Source organism: Coenobita brevimanus, chromosome 114, assembly GCF_032717465.1.
Source record: "Coenobita brevimanus isolate Jiangsu-jjx chromosome 114, ASM3271746v2, whole genome shotgun sequence".
Classification (NCBI taxonomy): Eukaryota; Metazoa; Arthropoda; class Malacostraca; order Decapoda; family Coenobitidae; genus Coenobita; species Coenobita brevimanus.
The window spans coordinates 5,707,541-5,729,194 of NC_137067.1; the positions used below are offsets into that span (position 1 = coordinate 5,707,541).

A 21,654-nucleotide genomic window follows, 5' to 3' on the forward strand; every position below is an offset into this window, starting at 1 on the left:
GGGATGAGAGGCAGGGGTGAAACGTGGGAAGAAAGAGGGGGAAGGTGAGATGAGAGAAAGGAATGTGAAACGAAGGAAGGGAGGCAGGGAAGAGGAGTAGTGAAAGAAGGGGCTAAGAGGTGTGAAAGAAGAGGAGAAGAGGGAAGGTGGCAGGATGAGGGGAGATGGAGCATGGGGAAGGGGTGGGAGAGAGAGAGAGAGAGAGAGAGAGAGAGAGAGAGAGAGAGAGAAAGAGAGAGAGAGAATACAGATAGGCACAGATGAACAGACAGGCAAACACACAAACAATAAAAGACAGACAGACTGACAAAACAGACAGATAGACAAAACGGCCAGATAAGCAAACACACTAACAGGCAGAAAGACAGACAAACAGACGGCCGGACAGGCACAGACAAAGAGGGTAAGGAAAGGCAGTAGAACAGTGTAAGAAGGAAAAAGAGAGAGAGAGAGAGAGAGAGAGAGAGAGAGAGAGAGAGAGAGAGAGAGAGAGAGAGAGAGAGAGAGAGAGAGAGAGTTAAAAAGGAATAAGAGCCAGGTCATCCAGTGACTTGAATTAAACAGGAGATTGTTAGGAAGATAATGCAAGAGGAAGTGATCAAGGTAGACGTAAGAGAGATATTAAAAGAAGGGAATCAAGATATAATAATGCAAGAGGAATTAGTTACGGTAGATGTAGGAGGGACGTTACTAGAAGGGAACAAAGGAATGGTATGGTCGTGCTCTCATCTCCTCTTACCTCTACTTGATCGAAGTCTTAGCCAGGGTCTTCACACCTAGAAAAGACCTTTAGTTGGTATACTTGCTTTACTCAAACTTTGCATATAATTTCCATATGTCCATCCTGAATGCTGAGTTTTGGCAATAAATTAACACTGGAAAATAACACTAGTAATGAAGAAGTCTTATGAAAAGGTGTAGGGCCGTATTATTGTCCTGTTCTGCGAGTGAGCTTCATGAAAAAGGCTACAAAAGGAAGAAATTCTGGGCCAAGTTAAGGTGAAACGAATATAGTTTGAATACTCCATTTTGCTAGAGTAACAGTGCCATCGCCAAATGCTTCTCTTGTAGTTTAACAGCTTCTATCACCTTAACACAGAATAACGGGGCTTTGATCTGTGTGAATTCTTTGCTACGTTCTCCTTCCAGATAGGGGAAAGGGTAGAGGATGAGCAGAAACTATGACATGCATGAGAGAGAGAGAGAGAGAGAGAGAGAGAGAGAGAGAGAGAGAGAGAGAGAGACTGCAGATATGACTTAAGAGAGGTGGTACAGAGGACTAGACTGGTGTAATTATTTGGTAAAAGTTTATAATTAACATCGTAAGCGACAAAAGGTGACGATTTTTTACCTTTTATCACTCAGCAGGCGTATGCTACCTTCAGGTGTCTCTACACTGGCTTGAAAGATAAATGGCTTCTTTTATCCCAGGAAACCGTTTACTTCGTTGGCTGGAAACTTAAAAATTGAAGTTTATTGCTCACATAATGCGACTTAAGGAAGAGCGACTGATCATTTTCGCCTTAAATGTCAGGATTAAGAAGCCTAGCTCTACGGTCGTGCTCTCCTGAAAGGAAAATAGAGGATTAGATGAGATACAGAGAGTAAAATGCTGTTGGGAAGCTGAAGTGGTCTCTCTGTAATAGTATGATCTACGGCACCCAAGCACAGGGCCTTCCTTAGCTCTGAAAAGGATATTTGAACTGACTTATTTTTATACACGATAATTAGAAAATCATATTCAGAGCAGGCAGATTCCTTAATATACAGACGTTTACACATAAATTGCAACAGTGTAACCTATACCTGTATAAAATTGTGCCTCTTCATAAAGTACCATGTCGATAATATACGGTAATGAAGAGATGAACTAACAGCTCTGCATATTCTTCCTTCGTTGTGACTCGCAACAACAGTTCAAATTTTCTTCGTGAAAATATTAACATTACTCTGTGACCTGACCATCCAACATCAAAATCAATGAAAATGGGAACCTCTCTGGCCATGATAAACTCGAGTATCTTACAGTCCACGGAGGATATGCAACGCAAAATTTGAGCGACGGCGTTAACTGAGTAGCCCGCAGACTTCACTTATAGCTAAATTTGTTTGCCTTCTGAAAATGAATATAACTATTAATATACTATTCAAAGGGAAATATGATCAGAGAAAGAGAACGCATAAGGATGTTACCTATACTCTGATCATGCTGAGTTGTTAATGTAATGGTAACCAACTGGATATATTTTCCTATTAGCCAACTAGTGATCAGCTGTGCAAAATGGCTTATTGAGCTTTACATCCTATTTATTTATTTATTTATTTACTTATTTATTAGAATACCGGATTGCTTTCTGCCCTTCAGGAGTGTGGCGACGAGACGTGTATGGCCGAGTCTGCGGCCGTGAGAGGTGAGATTGAGGAGACTGTTGGGGTGGAGGAGCAACATGGGGGTGAGCATCAGCAGGAGAACCAGCAGGAAGAGGTGCCCCAGGGGAGAGTTGCAGCAGTGGTACCTGCTGCGGGATGCGGCGAGAGGATGGGTGGCGACACACCTAAACAGTATCTGACGGTAAAGTGGCTTCATATGATAGGGCCGGGGACTGCTCACATGGATCATTTTATTTCCACGTACTGAAAATGTCTGTCAGGCATTAACCATCCTGATTTTTATTCATTTTATTTATTAATTCATTTACTATTATTATTATTATTATTATTATTATTATTATCATCATCATCATCATATTCTTTATGTACATTTCAAAACAAGCCCCGACTCTAATGAAAATTGTCGCTGAAGGTCAAGCAGGAAGAGTACATGAGAGTAAAAGTATATACCGTACTGACGTATACATGGGTCAAGATTTATCATACTAAGAGCATACTCACCATCTTCCCCTTGAGTTGTCATTAATACAGAGTTATGTTCTAGGTTTCTGATCCGTAAGTTAGAGCAAGGAATTATCTAGTATGACTTTAACACTTTGAGGATTTGTTGAATGTAGAGAGTGAGAGCAGTGTGAGTATAAGTGGTTGGGGAATGGCTGGGAGAAGAAGAGATGAGAGGAGGGAGGAAGAGATCAGTAGGTCGGAAGTAGTGGAAGCGATGAAGAAGATTAAGCTGGGAAAGGCCCCAGGAATTGATGGAGTGTGTGGTGAAATGCTTAGGTATGGGGGTGAGATTGTTGTGGAGTGGATATGGAAGTTGTGTAGATTGGCTTGGGAAGAGGGAAGGGTTCCAGAGGACTGGAAATCAGGTATAATTGTTCCTCTGTACAAAGGAAAAGGGGAGAGAGAAGTATGTGGTAACCATAGGGGTATTTTGCCTTCTTAGTGTGACTGGTAAAATATATGGTAGAATACTCATTGATAGGGTTAGGCATATGACAGAGGAGCTAGTTGGAGAAGAACAAGGGGGATTTAGGAAGGGAAAAGGGTGTGTAGATCAGATATTTGTTCTAAGATGTTTAGTGGAGAAGTATCTAGAGAAGGGAAGGAAAGTGTACGCTGCCTTCATGGACTTGGAGAAAGCTTATGACAGAATAGATAGGAAAGGTATGTGGAAGGTATTAAGAATATATGGAGTGGAGGGGAAATTGTTGAGTGCTGTGAAGAGTATGTACGAGGGAGCTAGGGCTACGGTGCGAGTGGATGGTGAGCTGAGTGAGTTCTTTGATCTCAATGTGGGACTGAAACAGGGGTGTGTAATGTCTCCTTGGCTGTTTAATATATATATGGATGGGGTCGTAAAGGAGGTACAAGGTAGGGCAGTGGATGTGGGGGTGGCCTTAATGAATGAGGGTGAGATTTGGAAGCTTCCGGTGTTGCTGTTTGCTGATGATACAGTATTGTTGAGTGAAGATGAATGGGAGTTGCAAGGTTTGGTGAATGAATTTGGGACAGTGTGTAGGAGGAGGAAGCTGAAAGTTAATGTAAACAAAAGTAAAGTTATGGTGTTTGAGAGGAATGAAGTCACAGAGTGTGCAGTGAGGTTGGATGGTGAGGATATGGAGAATGTGAGTGCATTCAAGTACTTGGGTAGTGTGATGAGTAAGGATGGAACTTTGGGGAATGAAGTACGTGAAAGGGTACAGCAGGGAAGGAAGGTTGTTGGCACACTGAAAGCAGTGATGAGAAATAGGGAGGTGAGTATGGAAGTTAAGAAGTCACTGCATGATGGTATTGTGATCCCTACCCTGACGTATGGAAGCGAGGCGTGGACCTTGCAAGAGGGGAACAAGTCAAGAGTGAGAGCAGTGGAAATGAGTTACTTGAGAGGAGCATGTGGAGTGACATGGAGGGACAGGTTGACGAATGAAGAAGTGAAGGAACGTTGTGGGGTAGATGTGGATGTGGTTGAAAAGATTAGGAGAAATACACTGAGGTGGTTTGGACATGTGGAGAGGATGGAGAATGAAAGACTGACTAAGAGGGTGTATGTAGGTGAGGTGGAGGGAGGGAGAGGGAGGGGTAGACCGAGGATGAGGTGGAGGGATGGAGTTGAGAGGTATATGAGGGAGGGGGGGTGAGTTGGGGGGAGGGGAGTCAAATGGTGGGTGACAGAGTGACTTGGAGGCGTTTTGTCTGCGGCCACCCTTTGCGGGATTAGGGCGTCGGGCTATAGATAGATAGATAGATAGACTTTAACAACTAAAAAACTCGGCTGTTTCACTCAGATCATCCTGTTCCCTTCTCGGCAGAAATATAATCGTCTCTGACACATCATCATTCTATGCTCTAATCCTGTCTGCCATCTCACCATTCAGTGCTCTATTGCTCTCTGACATTTCACCATCCTATGACAACATCGTATAGTTATTCGCTTTAGCAGAGTTGCATTTCTATAGTCTCTGTTTAGATCTTCGTTTAACTATTGGGTCATGTTCAAGACTGTGCCCTGTTTGCTTTCTCTGCTAGATGGTATTTTTATCATTACGATAGCTTATTTCTGAAAATTTTACTAGAGTGTTCCATCTGAAATTCGTAATACCCATTCGGAAATAAATTGTGGCTTCCCTAACTATAATGTGTAAAGAACTCTACCAACACCAGTCTATGCTGGATTTGGTGCTTTTTGATTTCTTCTTTCGTAAGTTCACAATTTGTTTCCTTTTTCTAATAGCATGGTGATTCTGGAGCACATGATACTCGTTTTCATTGTTAGCTGCATTGTTGTTCAGTTGCAATGAAATAATCATCTAGTTCGTAAGTCTGATCGCTGTCGGAGTAAAGGTCTATGTGATATTTTTTCCTTACATCAAGTGACCAATAAACAATAAATACCTTGCCAACCTTCAGACGTCTCTCATATCTATTATACATATTCTACTTCACATCTCAGCCTAGTGTTATTCTTCTTCTTCTTCTTCTTCTTTTATTATTATTATTATTATTATTATTATTATTATTATTATTAGTAGTAGTAGTAGTAGTAGTAGTAGTAGTAGTAGTAGTCGCAACCTCAGGCTCATCTGGGCTTGAAGCACGTAGACTGCAGGCTAAAACTGTCCTCCTCATGCAGCTCACCATCCTCCTTTTGAGAGACAGGGAGGGAGTTGATGGCGTCTGTATATTGGGCAAAGGAGCAGCTCGATTGTATTGGTGCCACCACATGAAGGCATCCCTCGCTAGCAGCACAAGCTAAAATAAAGACGCAATATGTTTCAAAATTCAGTTTAGTGGTTCTAGGCAAGTCTTCCACCATGCCCAGTTGCTCCATCGCTGTTAGATGCGAAAGGCCATGAGCTGATTCACCCATAGATGACAATAAAACCACCCAACGATAGCAAGAATTAAACATTTTATATTATTACTGTTGACAGAGAGTTAGTTGAAAGTTTTGTATTAATCCTTATTCGACGGGAGGTTGGAAATAAGTTGAATATAATCGTTTGACGGTAGTAAGAATATTACGTTTTTGCTGTGGCAAGAATAAATTATTTAAGACACCCATCATCGGCAGAGACTTAACATATCATAGTAATCTGAAGGTAAGGTTGAGCCATACCTCGCACATGCCGGCTTATAAGTTAGTAAGAACATAAGAACATAAGAACATAAGAAGAGAGGATAACTGCAGTAGGCCGGTTGGCCCATGCTAGGCAGCTCCTAGAAGAGTAACTGAACTACTAGAATGAGATAAGGATAGCAAAGAAGAAGGCTCTCCCCCGCCCTCCAAACCCTCCAGCCGAAGCCGGCAGGAAAAAGTCAGAAAGAACACCACGCCGTATAGAAAAACTGGCGTGGACATTTTACAGGAAAGTGTGAAAGGAGAATAGAAACTATCATAGTGTAACCTGAAAAGGATTTTTTTTTTTTTTTTTTTTTTTTTTTTTTAGTCTGAGCCCTGACAATTAACCAGTTATACAGTTTTTACCTTAACTTGGCCCAAATGTTCGTCCTTTTATAGTCCAATTTGATGTTCATTGGCAGCATAAGACAGTACTATGGTTCTACAGTCTTTCCATAGCACTTCATCATCATAATTATCAACCGTTACCACTGAAGATGGAGTGATGACAATTTTAGGCCAAGTTAGAGTAAAAAGGTCATAGTATCTCTATAGCCGACAGATAAGCTTCACTGAGCGCTAAGTTATAAAGCTGTCCCTCCACTATACGAATATTTCTGAATCACGACTACAGAACCCGGTTACACACTACCATAGTTTAACCACACGTCTTAGTAGGTCTTCATTTTAACCCTTTGATGTCAGCGAGGCCTTCCACTGGGTTATTCTTCCTACCTGTAGACACGTTTACTCAGTTGAAGGGATATCTCATGCTGTGAGAGGGTAAGTGATGACTGACTCTAACCTCTTCAGCCAGGAAAGTCTCCCCTAATCTGAATTAAAGTGTCTGATAGCAGTAAGACTGAAATACAGAATACGTCATCAGATTGAAAGGGTTAAAGATACTTGCAAAAACATTAAATATGAGTGTACTAGGGACATCTTGAAGTGGAAAGAAAGCAGTAAAGTTTGACATGCTGACAGATGTAAATGTATAAGTGCAAGATGTTTCAACACTTTTAGTAAGTTGACTCTACATTTTTCTTTAAATCTTGCTACCTCTAGACGATTCTAATAATTTTATGGAGGACTTTCTGTGGTGAAGGGGATGAACAACTGCCGAACGTAATTTTTCGATACACACTGGGAAAATCATGATAATTTAAAGAATGAAGTCAGATTTAGGCTGGTATCAAGTGTACGAATGGGATTTAAATAACTGTAAACATATTCACATTTTGCAACACACACGATGGATAAAATTAATACGATTGAGATGTGCTTCAGAAAATATTACGCACAATGATTATGCAAGATTAAAATAAATCCATGGCACGTATACTATTAATGTTACAGGTATTATTGAAGAACTGTGTTATGTTTCAAGAGCAAATCGTATGTAGTTCTCAGTCACATGTTGAACTTGCTGAAAAAAAAAAAAAAAAAAAAATATATTGGACTCACACTCCTTGGAATTAAAATAGAAAAGAAAAAACGAAAACGAAAACTGTAATTGCAATGATTCACTAACGGTAGCGCTTGACTATAAATGATATGAGGTCTTATTCACTATGTTATTATCTCACTCGAGGATAAAGAACAGAGGACATGAGGGTTTGGATGAGTCAGCGTGTATGAGTCAGCAGCAGGTGGGGTAGTTAGGCCGTGACACTGGGACCTCACCTGATCCTCCTTGGGGCTCACTTCACCCACACACCTGCCTCAGCCACAGCAGGTGTCACCATTAGTCAGTGTGTGACCATAATGACATGTTTCACTATTTATTCATATAAGTGAGTAGCATGTCAAAGATCCAGACGTGGCAAGACTATATTGCAATAAATGATTTCTCAGCTCCCTACTTTCTTATCCTTGTCTTTGACCCATAGTTAGTTATAACATATCTTATAATGAAGAGCCTAGAAAGAGCTAATAGGCCTGTTGTTTGCTTTCCTTCGCACTCATTACTTGGAACTTGTCAAGAAAATCCTGCAACTAAGCTAAACGTGCCTTGCATAAAATTAAAAGAATCTCTTAAGGACTAACAATGTAATCGAAACACACACACACACACACACACACACACACACACACACACACACACACACACACACACACACACACACACACACACACACACACACACACACACACACACACACACACACACAGGCATACACACACACAGGCACACACACACACAGGCACGCACGCACGCAGGCACGCACGCACACACACCACACACCACACACACACACACACACGCACACACACACACACACACACACACACACACACACACACACACACACACACACACACACACACACACACACACACATACGAAGATCAGCATGCGTTGCGTTTCCACATAAATTCCTCATGAGAAAACATATGACCATCCCTGTTAGAGGAGAGAATGGAACAAAGCTATGCAACACGAAAACAATGAGAGGGGAATACATGTACACACAACAAAAAAACTATCGTTACACCTTCTGCGCGATATAAAATGACACACGAATGAAGGTTTTTGATAACAGCCTCCTCCATTGGTATCCCTGCGTGTGTTTGTTGCATATTTATTATAAGCTATGTCCATTGCTTCTCCCATGCATATTTCTACCTCGTCCTATTTGGCAACTCACCCACTGTCAGGCTTACCAACCCTAGCGAGACAGCCAGGTTGTTCAGTATGAAACACATCGGACCCCCCTGTAACGATAGTTTTTTTGCTGTGTGTACATAATTCTTGTAGGCATTATACGGTAAAAACTGTGATCAGCAAAGTGATGGATTTAGTAAAGATGTGAGAGTTCGTCGTCTTCTCTTGTTAGTACTTCTCCTAGTCCATATATCCCGTACATAAATTATCTAATAGTCAAATAATCAACATCAATCCAGGCTATAACTTAGGTTGCTTCCCCCCAATCAGTTCACCCTTAGATGCATTGCTTCCTGCGTTCTATAAATATTGTGTAATACCTATCTGAATTTTGTGTTTCTTTGCTTACACGTGTTGACAATTTAACCTTTCCTCCTTTTCTTGTATTCCTTCAGTGGAAGGTGGCTGCGACCATACACACATCTTTAAGTATAGTGGTATGTGGTAAGGTAGTGTGTGGTGTGGCAGTGTGTGATGTGATAGTGTGTGGTGTAGTGGTGTGTGGTGTGGTAGTGCGGTGTAGTGGTGTGTGTTGTGGTAGTGTGATGTGTGGTAATGTGTGGTGTGGTAGTGTGTGGTGTGGTAGTGTGTGGTGTGGTCTTAAAGTCTCTCTACGTGTGGTAGTATGTAACGTGGCAGTGTAATGGTGTGGTAAAATATAATCTCACAGCAGTGTTCTATACAGGTGTGTGGCGCGCCCCTGGTAACACACTGCCTGGTGGCGCTGGAGGAGGTGCCGTGGATGTCAAGGGTGGTGGTGGTGGCAGACGACCCTGACAGGATGAAGAGGGTGGTGGCCAATGCAGCTCTCACCAAAGTCACTGTTGTGCAGGTCAGAAGGAAGTAGCCATTGATTACTCGTATTTTAAACCATTTAATACAATGACTTTTTTTTTTTTCAAGGCTTGTTCCTATCACGCAAGAGTATTTATCTTTTGAATCTATAATCTTTTAACTCCATAATGGCTAAAATTACCATCATTCCATCCTGAATTACGAGTTGTAACAATAGATTAACACTAAAATGTAATGCTAGTCACGAAGAAGTACCGTGGAAAGGCTTCATCTCCAAAGTATTGCCTTCTTTTGCCACTGAGCTACGTGAAATAAGCCTCAAATGGACAAAGTTAATGTTTAGGTGCAAGAACCACAGTGATGCATTTTTCATCCTATTCTTCCTACTTCCAGACGCTTATATTCAACTTAGGAAGGATGTCTAGTGGCGGAAGGGATAATTAAGGCTATTCCTAAACAAGTCAGTCTGAAAATATTAAACTGAGTAAAGTTCTGAAAATCTTAAACTGAGTAAAATGGTTTAGGTGAAGCAAATATAAACCATTATAATAAGTCATAGGGATGAAGGGATTAAGCTTACTAGAGACTGGATGGGTTGTTAATATCCCTCATTAACCCTGTGGTCCGTATCCTCACCCGTTAAGGAAGCTCCCTAACACCTCTTCCTTAGCGACTTGTTTTTTAGATACGGGGGGTTAATAAAATTTTGTAACATGTTTATGCAAAGTATGGTGATAGAATGATTTAAATGACACAGAAGAGTGTAGTAAGGTGTAAGAAGCAAAATAAATTGCATAGGAAGAGATGCTAGGAAGCTTCTTTAACCGACGAGACTTTGACTCCAATGGCCTCTCCTCAGCTGAATGAAGTAGTCCAGTAATAGCAAGAACAGACTATCAAAACACATCCTTGTATTAAAGACATCAATCCTTTAAGTACTGTGTTGTCTATTTATGTTCTGGCTACCGGACGATTTTGCACAGCTGAAGAAGGATACCTCTCATAGCAAGGACTAAAAATAACTTCACTAACAAGACGATTTTTTTTTTTCATCATTGCCATTATCAGACTATTTTACTGTACTTAACTCAGGAAAGGCGTCGCTCTTCTATTATGTTTCAAAGTGAGAGGGTTAGACACAACCTTCACTAACCCCTTCATTATCTTTGATCCTACTTAACTACAAGTAAAGTAATCTTCCCTTAGCTTAAGTAATATTACAAATACATCAAAGCAGTGAAGGAGCTAACTTCTTCACTACAGTAATTTCTTTTCTTTCTTCCCTCCTTCGTTCGTTTCTTCCCTCCCTCTCTCTCTCTCTCTCTCTCTCTCTCTCTCTCTCTCTCTCTCTCTCTCCTTGTTATTTTCTCTCTAATATGACTATTGTATTCAACTTGAGAGAGTCTTGTTTGTGGAAAAAGGGATTAATGAATGTTCATGAGAAGTATTAACGATTTATTTCAACCCCCAATGCTTTCAGTATGACTATATATATTATTTTATTCTGTTCTCGCCACTCTAGACGGCTTTCTAATATAAAAAGCTCCCGTACTCAAGGACTTAATGAAGGCTGTATCTGACCACTCAGATTTGAAAGCTTCTCGTAAGCCAAAGAATATGGTCTGAAGATAGCTCAAATGATCTAATAAGACTCCTTCGACATTTTTACTTCATATTTGCCACGGTTTGTTTTGTTCAGATTATTTCATTACGAAAGAGTGCTGCCTTCATTAACTCCTACATAAAAAGAAGTTCTGTATTATGCCTTATTAATAAATGGGATTTATTTATTACTCTGCAATGTTCATCATAAACTCCAATTAAGAGGTATGGAGTTTAATAACGCACTGCGATTTAATAAAGTACGTAAATGTATTCCTTTTACACTAACTTGGCCTAAAACTGCCGTCTCTCCATCCTGAATATCGAGTTATAACAGTATTTTAAGACTAGAATATGACACCAATCAAGAAGAAGTGCAATGAAAAAGGTTGCTGAACCATAATATTGACTTTACCCTCATTGAGCTACATGAAAGAAGCTCAAAAAGGCCAAGTTAATATGAAGGGACTATAGAAACCAGTGTAGTACTCAATAAGCGACCATGGCAGGGTGAGGGGAGTCGACACCGCTCCATCCTAGCAGGGGTGGATGCTCTGGCTGCTGACTCTGACCCTCCTGATGTTGTGGTGGTGCATGATGGGGTCCGGCCTCTGCTGCCCTACACTACCCTTGCCAAGGTAAGTTCACCTGCTACACCCGTTTTTACATTAAACTGGCCTAAAACTGCCTTCTCTCCAACTTGAAGGCAGAGTTGTGTCCATAACTTAGCCACAAGGATCAGGTCTGGCTCCAAACCTGTTCCTAATTCATATTAATGATCTCTTATCTGTCACCCATAATCCCATTCATTCATATGCAGATGACTCAACACTTCACAGCTCATTCACACTTGAACACCCATTCACAAAGTTTAATATCTCTAACTCACAACTCAGTACAGCCGTCTCCACAAATCAAGGCTTATTTAGGATCATTGAATAGGGACAAAATAACGTTGTCTCATTTAATGCTAGTGAAACCAAATATATACAATTTACTAATAGACAGATATTACCAGATTCCTATATTACCTTCAATACCATCAATATTCCTAGCTCCAAAATATTGAAATTCTCGGTGTTTCACCTAACAATACCCTCAGCTGCACCTCTTATGTCAGATCACTTGCTAAATCCGCCTCAGAGAAACTCGGATTGTTGTACAGAGTCCGTAGCTTCTTCATTGACGAGCAGTTACTATAGTTTATAAGAGTCATGTGCGCTCTCAGCTGAAATATTGCTCACCCTTGTGGAATGGATGTGGAGAGGTTGCACTAAAACAACTAGACTAAATTCAGAACAAAGCTGCTGGAATCATTAATGACCCTGCACCTACAAATAAACTACCTTCCCTACAGATAAGGAGAAATGTTGCCTTCCTTGCATTATTTTACAGATAGTTTTATGGCAAACGCTCAGACGAAGTTGCATCCATTGTGCCACCTCTCCATGCCTTCCCCTGTGCTACACGGATATCTGGTAGCGCTCATGACTGGAATGTCACACTGCCATATTGCAGAACTTCCGCCTATCAAAAATCTTTTATCTTTCTGGAACTCGCATCCCCAGAGTTGTTTCCCCCCAAACTTCAATCTACGGCTGTTCAAGTCCAGCTGTTACAGATTTTTTATGAACGGAGGACACCTGTAATCTGGTGTATGGGTTATTTTTTTATTCATTTGTTTTTCCTTCCTCTGTTCTGTTATTAAAAAAAAAAAGTATGATGCCGGTGGTGACAAAATGTTACGGAAAGGATGTGGAGCCATAGCATTATCTTTCTCTGCCACCGAGCTTCGTTGAATAAGCTGCAAAAGAAGAAAAACTGGGCCAGGTTAACATGAAAGAACTATAGCTCCTTTAACTGAAATAAAGGACTCATCCCACTGATTCCCTACCCGTTTGGCAGGGGCTGATGTTGTACCATAAGGCGTGGGTGGAAGAGAGCCTCAAAATTATGCTTCTTGGTGTTATTTCCCAATTTTTGCCTCTCTTTCACTTATGCCTCTGTTGATTATGCAACTGTGTGCTTGTGCTTTGAACAGTAAGTATACATTTTGTAGTGGTTGCTAACTTAATGTGTGCCATTGAGGTTAGAGGTTAGTATGGGGTTTATGATACGATTATATAGATATAAAATTAGCAAATGCAGGTTTATTTATTTTTTATTTATCTCATTATTTTTGGTTCCTTAGAAAGTTTCCTTTACCTCTTCTCGATGGAAAAATTTACAGTTGATATTATTTATATTTTACAGACCACTTATTAAATAAATTTCCGACCGGGTCCATTCAAAATCAGACTTTTAAAAAATCCCTCTCCTGCTCTGCTTCTCGACATATGGACTGAAAATATTGATGTAAAACTTGTCACCTCTTACTGTAGTTACCGATACACCATGAGCTGTGCGTTGCTGATGCTTTTACCGAATGCTGTACTGATGTGTTTATACCAGCACTGTAACGACGATGTGTGTCTGCTCAGAGTTGTAGGTGAGTGGACTTGTGCGGCGTCCATGAGTTTGAAATGTGATGCGAAAATGCGAAGAAAAGTCATATAACCCCTTGACACCGACGACGTCCTTTTAATTTCATTCCTGATATTATCAGACAACTTGTGGTGCTGATGAAGATGTGACTGAAAGCTTTAAGAGATATACACTGAGATGGCTTGGCTATGTGGAAAAGATGGAGAATGAGAGACCTGCTGGAAGATTGTATGTGAATGAGATGTCAGGGGGAAACCGAGCATGGGCTGGAGGGGTGGAGTAGAAAGATATATGAGAGAGGATGTGAGTTATGGCCACCCATTCCGCGATTATGGCATTTGACTATATATAGATAGACAGAGATAATTAGATGATTTTACTCAACATACAAGAGGCTGTCCAAGTTAGAGAGGAAAGATCACCATTAACTTACTTCTTACGGGATACATAAAATCTCGTAGCAGCCAGAGTAAAATAACAATCTCCGGGAAATAACGTTAATGTGTCTGGTGCCAGGTTGCAGTTAGTGCTGAGAGGCACGGTGCGGCAGGGGTGGTGCGGCCTTTGGTGTCTACGGTGGTAAGGCCAGACTCCGAGGACTTCCTGCGGGACAGCCTCGTCAGGAGACAGTATCGCAACTCAGAGATGCCGCAGGCCTTTAGGTTCACGGTGCTTAGTGACGCCTACAGGAGGTATGTTAAAGGAGACCGCAGATGAAGCTTTCTGTCTGCTGCTTTGTATGTCTAATACTGTATTCTGCCTTATATAACACCAAATTCACAAAGTTCATCTATTACGACTTTTAACAAATTTTTGCCTTAAAGAAATGCAATCAGATACTGGAACTTTTTTTTTTTTTTTTTTTTTTTTTTTTGAGGATTCAACATACCAGAACAGAGACAAATGCTGGCAGAAATTCTTGTGTCTTCACAATAAATAAAATTTTGGTGTCGAACAGTTTACAGCGTGAAGAAATCAAGATATTTATGCCTCTTTGAGGAAACCATTCTATCGCTACTTTAATGGTCACTGCTCCTCTGAACTGTCTGCTTGCATTCCTCCACCTCTACGACGGGCGTGTAGCACCCGTCTGGCAGCAAACTCTCATCCTTTTTCTGTCCAACTCTCTAATGCAAGAGTTAACCGTTACTCCCAGTCTTTCATTTATGCAACAGGTCAGCTCTGGAACTGTCTCCCTCTGTCTGTATTTCCTGCTGCCTATGATCTCCAGTCTTTCAAACGCAGTGTGTCCAGGCATCTCAAAATGATCGGATCTTGAATTTGGCTCTATATTGTATTTTGTTTTTCTCTTGGAGGGAACTGTTACTGCGGGCTCATGGCCTTTGGTTCCTTCTTCCTCGCATAAAAAAAAAAAAAAAAAAAACTAACCCTATAGCAGATACGAAATTTAATGGAAATAATTAAGTTCTGCCTATCTGCCTGATTCAGAAAAAACAGCATTGTCCTGTCATTCTGTTGCTGGTTAATATTTGATGCGTCACATCAATTTACTAACATATAGTATCTGAAGTACACACAGAGTTTAATTAATATTTATTTGAACTAACAATTTCATGTACAATTTAATTCTCCAAAACATCCAGTGGATCATTAATGCTTATGTGAATTAATGTATTATATTCAGTATATGCTTTTCCTGGTGTGTGTGTGTGTGTACAGGTGCAGTGTGGAGGAACTGGACCACGGGACGGAGTGCTTAGCTCTGGCACTAAACATAGGCATCAGAGCCAAATTGGTGCCCGGCCCTCCACTCCTCTGGAAGGTAAGAGCAGCTTTGACACTCATTATTGTTACTCTTACGCCTGCTATTATTGATAACTTTAGTGTCTTGTGCAGTAGACAACCATTAAAAGTGTATTTTAAGTGGCTGTGGAGATTTCGTAACACTTCTTCGTTACCAATTTGGTCTTCTCATTAAAGCTCAGCATCCTCTTCTATATCACTGAGACACAAACTACGAGTATATTGATAATGAAAAGATAAAAATAATATACAAGGTAATGCTAAGGTATCATACATAGAATACTAGCTAAGAAGATGGTGCTACAAAGCGTCCCATGGTAGCTTTAACCAGTTTACTTCCTGGACGTCTTAAGCTGTCTCCGTAATTTTTAGAGGCTTTCATTAATCTTAAGGGAGACTTTCTGAACTGAAGGAGTTAGCTTGAGCCTTCATTAATCCTTTCAGCATGATAGTTTTTTTCTCAACAAAATCGTCTGAAAGTAACAAATGCGCCACCAGACTGAAAAGGTTTGGCCAAAAGCCGCCTCCTTCTTGTTCCTGTAAGTTTAACCTGCCCCCTACACAGGTGACGGAGGACAAGGACCTGGTGGTGGCTCGGTCGGTACTGCCTCGACACGTCCGCAGGGTAGCTGTCTTCTGCCGAGCCCTCCCTCCCTCAACAGAACCACCCAAAGATGAGAACCAAGGACCAACAGCGAAAAAGAACATGGTAGAGTCAGTACATAGTGAGGAAGATTATAGTTCCACTGCTTTAATGTGTAGTAAAGAGTGCGTTCAGGTGTTCCACTCAATTGACGCTTCACTCAGGAGAAACTGTAAAAGACTGGATGTGTTTAGTAGTTATAATTTCAACTACTCGACATTATCCTCAGTGGCAATTGTCATGATTGCTAAGTTGGACTCGATCTCCACCTTGCAGAGTCATTTGGATGGCATAGCTCGTGCGATAAACAGATGTGTGTGTAAGCTTATTATGATCTTCACTATGCGTCTTGAGAGTGATATAAGTGTAGCAGGCATCTCCCAGCTTCAGCAGTGTGTGAAAAGAGCCTTCACTGAGCACTCAGGACACGTTACTGTGATACTCGTGCCTGTGAACCAAACTCCCCAGCACTTATCACCCGATACAAGCAGACATAAAATTAAGCCGAAACATGAGGCTCAGAAAGGAAGTAGTGGGGAGGAGGGAGAAATCGAGGGTCGTACACAAGTCTCTCCGCTACCTTGTGCTGATCAGTTAAGTGGTCTGGTCACTTCCCTGCTGGACCAGTCAAGTGAATGCTTCCATGGTCAAGTGTTAGTGCTGTGATATAAGGGCCTGTTAAAGCATTACTGATAGGAGGTGAGGGAACAAAAGCGTGCATGGTTAAGAGGGGAATTAAGTTCTGGTAGGTTTTAATTAATTTCAAGCTCGTGAAATACATGCTTCCAGTGACTGACAAACTTTCTTATAATTAGATCATGTTTATAGACGCTATATTGTAGACACAGAGGAAATCCATGTATAGACACAACTGACAAGGAAATCTGAAGGTTTTTGTGCTTGACGTCATCATGTATGGTACATACAGGATATGAACTTTTTTTTTTTTTCACTGTATGAAAGACTGACTCTGATTAATGGTTTAAATATTTTTTAATGGTAGTGCTTAGTACCGTAGTGAATGTGAGAAACGTATATTTGCCACACACAAAAAGATGCAAGTACTTAATGAAAAGAGAAAAGTTGAGAGATTGGCCTAATGAGATTTAAGACGTCAAAATCATTCAGTTCTGTAATGGAAATTACTCTTTTATGATTTTTAAAATCTTTGTTTCTATATTAGCCCAGGAATGCTAACCCATGTTGCTAGGTATAGCCAAGTTACGAAGAACAGTTATAACCACAACAACAAGGACAGCAATATTCCACCTCCCCCCGTCCAGGAGGATTTATCTTGGTCTACAAAATCCAAGCTTAGTTCCAAAGTACCAGTTACCTATAGGGACCTGTATGTGTATACTTATAACACTTCATTCCTTTATCTCCCAAACTGTGGATATTATCTTAATGGATTGAGGAGAGGGATGGCACCCTGAAAGTCTATATATACCAAGCCAGTCCATGCACAGGAAGGTGGGGCTTATTTGTGACGTCACGATGTCCCTCTTTTCTGTGATATCGGAGCATGGCTCCAATATCACAGAAATGGAATTAAAGGGAAACATATATGGATGAGATACCAAAGTTCTAGGTAATTCTCATTTTTTTTTCTAAATTTCTTTAAACCTACCACACTATTTAGCTGTAAACAGCACATTTATCAGGCATCCTCACCAACAGTCAGAGAAGTGTCTGGTTATAGTGACATGTGCAACCTGCAATGTCTCAGTGAAAACTGACTTCAACCCCCGAAACGAACCCAGCATTTGAAGTCGTGCACGACTCTGACCAAATACTTGCTGAAAGTGGACTGACTTGGTATAATTAGACTTTGGGCACCTTTTTCCCCTAACAACTAAGCGCTATTCCTATTACATATATGAGCCTTAGGTATACTCATAAAAAAAAAAAAAAAATCCTTTATTTTCAAAACTTTGGATATTTTCTTGCAGGATCGGGAATTTGGGCTTAGGCTGCTTTCTCCAAAACCCCATACGTAGTTATTGTAGTACCAGAAAAATTCAGTTTGTCTCATGACAACAAAGTTTCACATACCTAGATTTTTTGTTTTTCCTGGATGTCGAAGAGGGGGCGCAGCGTGCTGCTTACATGGTGCTCGTGAACATGAAAGTGTTCAAAACTGTAGCTTGAAATCTATGGCAGTACACAGTGGACAGAAATGAACAAACACAATGACGAACATTCCGAATTATCATATGGATCTGTTTACCTGTCTTCCCCCTGTCCTCCGCCATAAATAAACAATGTCTCATACTATTGATTTTCACTTACACCTTTCACATTCTGGTTACGGCTGACATTCACAAAGAAACTACGATCAATTCCCTATCGTAGCTAAGACGTTTTTCCGAGAATGTCATGGTAGGAAAGTTCAGAATCTTCTTATGTCTCTTCCTGCAAAAACGAATGCTAATTCATTCATTCATTCATTGCCAGACGCCATGTATCCCAAACGGGGTGGCCAAGGGCTTAGAGTTAATTGTTTTACAGGGAGGGGCACTAATCCTCCACCAACCCCACTTGACACGTAGGGAGAACGTTGTGCCAACAGCATCTGGTGTTCCCAGGCGGTCACCCATCCAAGTACTAACCAGACCCAACGTTGCTTAGGGTCTGGTTAGTACTTGGATGGGTGACCGCCTACGACAGGGAATTTATTGTACTTTTGTGAAACCAGAGGTTCATGTGCGCTGTATTTGTTAGTTTTCAACCATGACGTCACTACGTACTGTGCTCCAGCACAGTGTCCTGTTCGTGGTCTGATCTCTGCACCAACAAACAATCTGGGGATTTACTATCAATATTAACTGGAAATCACAGCTATCATACCGTGTTTATGCATCCTCAGGGAGATCCTCTGAAAAGTTTTCAATCCCTAATACTCCGAAGAACCAGTGAATAAATGAATGTTTCTGTGAAAAGTGGTTCAGATTGCCATTGCACATCCATCAGGACGCATCTAGGAGCATCATTAATTCAAGGAACCGATGAGGAATGGAAGAATAGAATATGAGTAAAAAATGATCTGGGAAACTTAAATAAATATATAGGCTACGAAAATACCAACAAGGGTAGTTAACTGAGTAAATGCAAATAAATAACTGAACTTCTGCCTTTATAAGAGAACGATTAATACTCAACATGACAGGGTGTTGCGAGACTTGCTAGTTTAGTCTGATACTCTAAAGAAAATATGGGGAATACAATAGACACAAATATGGTAATTATTAATGTCTGGCTACACCACACATGCACAAACATTCTGTATATCTTGTTGATGCTTTTAATTCCTGGTAGTTTCATACCATCCTGTGATAATATCGAATTCATATTATAACTTGTAAGTTTTTTTTTTTTCCACTACTTTACTGTGGGTTATAGCACTTTTAATATTTCATGGCATTTTCAGTATTATATCCACGAGGAGGGAGAGACCTGTAAGCAGAGAACGGGATGGACAAGGCAGAGGTACGAGCAGAAAGGAGGGATTGTGAGAGACGGCAGGCACAGCAGGAAGGAAGCCCCGTGACACCAGAAGGAAATTAATGACAGGGGATGGTCGTAAGCGGGAGGACTTAATGCCGGGTTCTGTTGGGACAGTCCTGGGGTGGGATTCTCAAAGGTATTTAATTGATTCCCTGCCATAATTCAGATCTGTTTTTGCAAGATGAACAGCAAGAGTAGAATATTTCCCGGTCGTTCGTTCCATCGTCGAAAATTATTCCTGGTTACGAGAGAAAAACATCACAGCTGTTGTTTGTTTTCTACAAATGGACAAAGAGGGAAAAGGTTAGATACTTTCCACGTCACTAGTACTTCCTGTAATAAGTAATTTAAGTTACAACAGGAAATCCTTCGTAAATATCTCCGAGGATCCCACCCCTGGTTGACAGAGCCTTGGATGAAGTTAGAGGAAAAGGAGGATAATAACAAAAGAAAAAAATATGTGGATCTGGAAGAGATGAATTCCGGATATGGTGGTCTAGTCTATTGATCAAAGGGTAGAAATGGGGATGATTAGATGGAAGGGTCACTTAGAGAGAAGTTGAAGGTGGAGGAGACAGTTGTTCAGAAAGCAAAATATATGGAAAAACGAATTACAGATCCGTGGTGCAGCACACTAATCAAAGGATAAAGGAGATGGTAGAGTTACAAAGAAAATAGACATGAAGAGGATGCAAAATTGGTATAAACGGGTGACTATGAGGGAAGGAGAAAGTGTGGTATAAAAATAGTGAAAAGGGTGCGTACGAGGGTAGGTGCAAGTGTAGTATAGTCAGATACAAGAGAATGGATGTGGCTATGGACAGGTTGGCTAAAAAAAAGTATAAATGAGGAAGTATGAGAGAAGAAGGAAACGTGAATATGACTGAATATGGAAGTACAGTACCTCAAAAAAGTATCAGAACAACTATGTGGGAAACAAACTGAAAAACCAACGATGTGATCTGAAACACGCCTGAGGTGAACGTATGATGTCAAAACTATCTACCCCTCAGTACGGATACTTTCTTGAGGCACTGTACATTCAGTCCTCATTATAAGTATGGACTTGTCCTAAAATTCACAACTCTTGTCATATGATTGGTATGGCTGACGACTCCCACAGCTTAAATACTAAGTCGTCGTTGCGTGAAATCTGACGGGCATTAGTTAACAGGTAGGAGTGAATCTCCTTGGTTGCTAGTGAAAAAGACCTTCCACTTCATGTACAAATGAACACCAACTGAGCTAAAAAGGGTTTTGTGGTCTATAATCGCGCTGAATGAAAGGTTTAATGATAGGAAGCTTTCAGCAAAAGGAATATGTGCAATGTGCCAAAGACAAACTAGTTTCTGTCAAGTAGTGTGTCAAAACAGAAGTACAGTCGGCATCAGAAGTCCTGTCTCCCATCTTTCTCCACGAAGTTTGAAAACAATGTGGTCGACCTGCAGCAAACGACACTTATGACATGGAGCTGAGGGACAATAAAATCATCAGCATCGGTTACTGCAGATTCACCACACCGATTTTCAGAGTGCATGGACAGAAAAGCTGCAAAGTAGACATGACTTTTTATATTGACTTTTATTTCTTCAGTACAGCTAGAGGTAACATTGCGTTAGGCCAATCAGCTGTGCAGGGGTCGTTAAGGCAGGTGAGCACAATATGCGTTTGAAATTACGACCCTGAGGAAACCTTACAGATTAGGCTACACCATAGGAGGCGGAAAGCAACAAGGAATTTATTGTCTTCACTGGTCTGCATGCAAATTATCTTAAACATATCCACAGTCTGAATCTCACTATTTTTTTTTTCTTAGTTTATTCCTGCGACTTCCACACGAACTTTATTCAACGCGAAAAAGATCTTTTGTACTAAAAATGTTTAAGGTTGCATCTAACAACTCCAGCTCGAAAGGCTTCTCCTGTCCTATATACAATACTCTAAAGGTAACGAGTCTAAAGGCAACGAGACTATCAAAACTGCGTCATCGGTGTGGTCGTTACTTTGACTCTTGCGCATGTGGGAGAGTTAGACTGTCCTCGGATACGGTTTCCTAATTTTTGGAAGATTCTTGATTCTCTTAACATACGTCTTTAGAAGAGATCTAAAATTCAGGCATTGGAAAGCAAGAGAGAGAGAGAGAGAGAGAGAGAGAGAGAGAGAAGAAGGAACAGCTTCAAA

General features: G+C 40.7%; 1 protein-coding gene across 1 annotated transcript in view; it reads left to right on the top strand.

Annotated features, from left to right (window-relative positions):
- LOC145418411 (uncharacterized) overlaps positions 1-16,632 on the top strand; it is a 151,945-nt gene extending 135,313 nt beyond the window's left edge. The window contains exons 2-7 of the mRNA XM_080286815.1: positions 2,366-2,572; positions 9,364-9,510; positions 11,585-11,713; positions 14,076-14,251; positions 15,240-15,342; positions 15,889-16,632. Coding sequence (XP_080142941.1) covers positions 2,366-2,572; positions 9,364-9,510; positions 11,585-11,713; positions 14,076-14,251; positions 15,240-15,342; positions 15,889-16,632 — 1,506 coding nt within the window. The remainder of the gene's footprint in view (positions 1-2,365; positions 2,573-9,363; positions 9,511-11,584; positions 11,714-14,075; positions 14,252-15,239; positions 15,343-15,888) is intronic.
- The last annotated feature ends 5,022 nt before the right edge of the window (positions 16,633-21,654 follow it).